The 4,238-nt window shown below is 50.1% G+C and overlaps 1 protein-coding gene across 1 annotated transcript; it reads right to left on the bottom strand.

The window, feature by feature from the left end:
* Positions 1 to 237: 237 nt before the first annotated feature.
* On the bottom strand, positions 238 to 2,784 carry LOC142625361 (uncharacterized). Its single transcript, XM_075799038.1, has 3 exons — positions 2,593 to 2,784; positions 1,561 to 2,367; positions 238 to 1,479 (listed from the first exon to the last, which is right to left on the bottom strand). Exons 1-3 carry the CDS (start codon positions 2,782 to 2,784, stop codon positions 238 to 240), a joined length of 2,241 nt encoding a protein of 746 aa, XP_075655153.1.
* Between the last annotated feature and the right edge of the window lie 1,454 nt (positions 2,785 to 4,238).

Below are 4,238 nucleotides of genomic sequence, written 5' to 3'. Positions count from 1 at the left end.
CCCACTTTGTGAAGTAGTCTACTGCCACCAGCATGAACCTTCGGTTGCCCGTTGCTTGGGAAAATGGTCAGACTATATCCAACCCCCAGCGGGCAAACGGCCACGAGCTGCAAACTGGGTTCAAGTTCCCAGCCGTTTGGTAGATCATCGGCGCGTGCACCTGACACTGTTCACACCTTGAGCATACTCGGTAGCTTCCTTCCTCATCTACGACCACCAGAACCCCTAGGTCATTGCTCAGTGCGCCAACGAGCGTCCCCCTACGTGGCTACCGCAAACTCCCTCGTGCAGTTTAGCTAATAGGTCTTTAGCCTGGCTGGGACGAAGGCACTGCAGGTATAGCCCTTCGAATGATCTGCGATATAGCTTCCAATCAGCAGATAACCAGTACCGAGCAGAAGTTCGTCGTACCCTGGCTGCCTCTTTCTCATCCTCCGGGGCTCGATCTTCTACAAGAAAGTCGATGATTGGATCCATCCAGCACTTCTCGGCTTCAATGACCTGTAGCATCAGTGTCTTGGCGGTAATACTTGGCTCGGGCACCAACTCCACCCTGATCAGCCGAGGTACCTCGTCAGCTATTGATGATGCTAGAGTTTCCAAAGAATCAGCGTGCCGATTCTGTCCCCGGGCTATCCGCTCGATCTTGACTGTCACAAAGTTACCCATCATCTGCTTTACAAGCCGCAGATATTCTATCATCTGGGGATCTTTGGCCTCGAAGTTCCCTTTGACCTGACTTACAATTAGGAAGGAGTCAGAGCACACTTCCACATCCTTTGCCCCCAGATCCATGACAACCCTTAGTCCGGCCAGCAAAGCCTCATATTCGGCCTCATTATTAGAAGCCCTAAAGCCTAATCTGAATGAGTGTTCTAGCTTCAGATTTTCCGGGGTGATGACCACGATCCCTGCCCCCGCTCTAGCCGCATTGGACGCTCCGTCCACAAATACCTTCCATGGCTTGACTTCTACTATGCAGGTTATGTCCGTACCTCTCGACGAGAACTCGGCAATAAAGTCCGCGAGTACTTGTCCCTTCACTGAGTTCCTCGGTTTGTATCTGATGTCGAAAAAGCCTAGCCGAGTCCCCCACTTGGCTATCCTCCCCGTAAAGTCAGATCTCCTCAATAATGTTTGGAGTGGGTACTCGGTCAAGCCGTGGACTATGTGGGCCTGAAAATAATGGGGTAATTTTTGGGTGGAATGCACGAGTGCCAGCACCAGTTTTTCCAGTGGTAAATACCTGGTCTCTACGTCCACTAACATCTTGCTGATGTAATAAACCAAGAGCTGTACACCACTATCCCACAGTAGTACGGCGCTCGCTACATGCTCGGATACCGAGAGGTACATATACAAGTCTTCTCCTGGTTTTGGGGCGGACAACGTCAGTGCTCGCCCAAGGTAATCCTTCAGATCTTGGAAGGCTCTATCACACTCCTCGTCCCACTGGAACCCCTTCCACTTCTTCAGAAGCTGGTAAAAGGGCTGGCATCAATCAGCGAACTTGGAAATAAATCGGTTAAGAGCAGCCAGCATACCAGTCAGCTTTTAAACCTCTTTCGGATTGCTCGGCGGTTTGAGACGTTTCACGGCTTCAATTTGATCGGGGCTGACTTCGATCCCCCCTTTAGTAATCAAATAACCCATGAACTTGCAGGATCCAACCCCGAATGCACACTTATCGGTGTTGAGGCGCAGCCGATGTCGTCGGAGTATCTTGAACACTTCTTTCAAGTTATCAATGTGCTGTCCTTCTTGCTTGCTTTTTATCACCATGTCGTCAATGTACACTTCAACTGTTCGTCCAATCTTATCCCTAAACATTATCGCCATCATTCGTTGATAAATGGCTCCCGCATTCTTCAAACTGAACGGCATCACGTTATAGTGGTAGTTAGTATCGGGCGTTAAGAATGTCGTCTTCTCCTGGTCTTTGGCGGCTAGGGCAATCTGGTGATAGCCCTGGAAAGCATCGAGGAAACTCATTTTTGGGTGCCTGCACGTAGCGTCCACCAATTGATCGATTTTTGGCATTGGAAATAGATCCTTCAAACATGCTCGGTTCAGATTGGTAAAATCAACACAAACTCTCCACTTACCGCTCTTCTTTTTCACGATCACTATGTTTATGAGCCATTCCCGAAAAAATGTTTCCCTTATGGCCCCCGCCTCTTTCAGCTTCCCAACTTCCTGTCTAACGGCTTCCACATGCTCCTTAGCAGACCTTCTCAGTCTTTGTTTCTTAGGAGGGCATAGAGGATCCACATTCAGCTTGTGAACTATGAACTCGGGGTCAACACTGGGCACCTCATATGGATTCCATGCAAACACATCCACGTTTTGTATGAGGAATAGCAGTAGCTACACCCTTTCCCCCTCATTTAAGCTTGCCCCTATCTGAAAACTCCTTTCACTTCCCGGTAAGATCTTCACGCTTACCAAATCCTCGGCAGCGTTGGTCCCCTCCACTTGGGGATGCTATAATTGCTATAGGGGCGCCTTCTCGGCGGATTCCCTCTGCTCTGTTTGTTTGTTTTCCACGGCTACCAAACACTGTCTGGCCGCTTGCTGATCACCCCTTATTACTGTAATCCCTTTGGCAGTTCGGAACTTGACTTTCACGTGCAAGGTAGACGGTACAGCCCCCATGTCATGTATCCATGGCCTTCCGAATATTGCCCTGTACGGCGAGAAAGAGACGACCACTATAAATGTCACCATTACCTCCTTTCCTCCCATGATAACCGGGAGCGAAATTTGCCCTTCTGGAGTCACCATATGCCCATCGAATCCTATTAAAGGTGTATCATACTTGGACAAGTCCCCTTTTTCAGGCCAAGCCCCCTGTATAGGTCTAGGTACATTACGTCTGCGCCACTCCCTTGATCTATCATTATTCTCTTCACTATAAAACCCCTTATTCGGGCCGTGACTATTAAAGCATCGTGGTGGGGCTGAGTAGTACCTTCCAGGTTATCGTCGTCGAACGCTATAGGTTGTCTACTATACCTCAGCTTCTTCCCCGGGGATTGTTCGCTCGCGCTTCCTTCCGTTGACACCACAGTCAACACCCCTTTGGCTGTGGGTGCTCTAATTGCCCTCGGTGCGGCGTGGATGACCTCTATCACTCCCAAAGGGGGTGGGAGAGGGTTTCGACGCAGCCGATCTGCCTGTCTGGTCTCCTAATTCCCTGTCTCCACCAGAAACTCTTTCAAATGCCCCACCTTCACCAACTATTCCAGGTGATCTTTCAACATCCTACACTGCTCGGTGGTGTGCCCTTTATCTCTGTGATAGGTGCAATACAAATTCTGGTTTCTCCTTGACGGGTCGCCCACCATCCGGTTCGGCCGCTTAAAATACGGCTCATTTTTTATCCTATCCATGATGCGGTGTACGGGCTCCTTGAACGTTGTGTTGACTCCCCCAACCGTCGGACCGGGCTCTTGAATTCTTAAATCCTTCCTGTGTCTAGGGTTGAAGCCGTTGTTCCAAGGATAATTGATTATCGGCTCCTTCCCTTTGGACTGCAGCCGATCATCTTCTAAGCGCTTGTACTCTTCGATACGCCTCATCAACTGCCTCATATCCTCAGGGGGCTTTAGGGTCAACGATTCTCTCAGCCCAAATTCTTCGGGTAAGCCCATCCGAAAGGTGCTCGCCGCGATCTTTTCATTACCCCCGCCGATCTCATTATACAACTCCCAATACCGACTGGCGTAGTTGCGAAGGGTCTCTCCAACCCCCATCTTCATTGATAGTAACGCGTCCACAGGCTGCAGCACCCGGCTGCAAGTTATGAACCGCACTTCAAACTCCTGGATCAGTTCTGAAAAACTATGGATCAAACCCTTCTTCATCCCGTTGAACCACCTCAAAGCAGTGGGGCCAAGGCTCGAGGGGAAAACCTTACACATCAATGCGTCGTTATGGGAGTGTAAGGACATCATCTGAATATAGTGACTTACATGTTCCACTGGGTCTGTCTTCCCAGTGTTGGAATTGAACGATGGGCGTGCGAACCGGCTCGGCATAGGCGCATTCTCGATATCTCTAGAAAACGAAGACCGGTCAGCTTGACGCAATGCTCGGTTCATGGTATCCATGGCCACATTACATGGTCGCTCCGCGTCGGGGGAAGTCGATTCACGGTCCGCATACTCTTGCGAACGGTCGCGGTGCCTACGAGACCCAGATTGATCCCCACACTTACTGACCTTTCCCTTCGTTCT

This window comes from Castanea sativa, chromosome 2 (genome assembly GCF_040712315.1).
Source record: "Castanea sativa cultivar Marrone di Chiusa Pesio chromosome 2, ASM4071231v1".
Classification (NCBI taxonomy): domain Eukaryota; kingdom Viridiplantae; phylum Streptophyta; class Magnoliopsida; order Fagales; family Fagaceae; genus Castanea; species Castanea sativa.
The sequence above is the reverse complement of the archived record's forward strand: the minus strand, read 5'-3'. Positions and strand labels throughout refer to the sequence as shown.

What these genes read in the sequence shown, in the direction of transcription:
- LOC142625361 (XM_075799038.1), bottom strand. Translation starts at nt 2,784, where the DNA reads ATGGTGACTCCAGAAGGGCAAATTTCGCTCCCGGTTATCATGGGAGGA. An exon ending in GAACTGCCAAAGGGATTACA is followed by an intron (nt 2,368 to 2,592) that starts GTAATAAGGGGT and finishes GAAAGGGTGTAG; the next exon opens with CTACTGCTATTCCTCATACA. An exon ending in CGCCGAGCAATCCGAAAGAG is followed by an intron (nt 1,480 to 1,560) that starts GTTTAAAAGCTG and finishes CCCTTTTACCAG; the next exon opens with CTTCTGAAGAAGTGGAAGGG.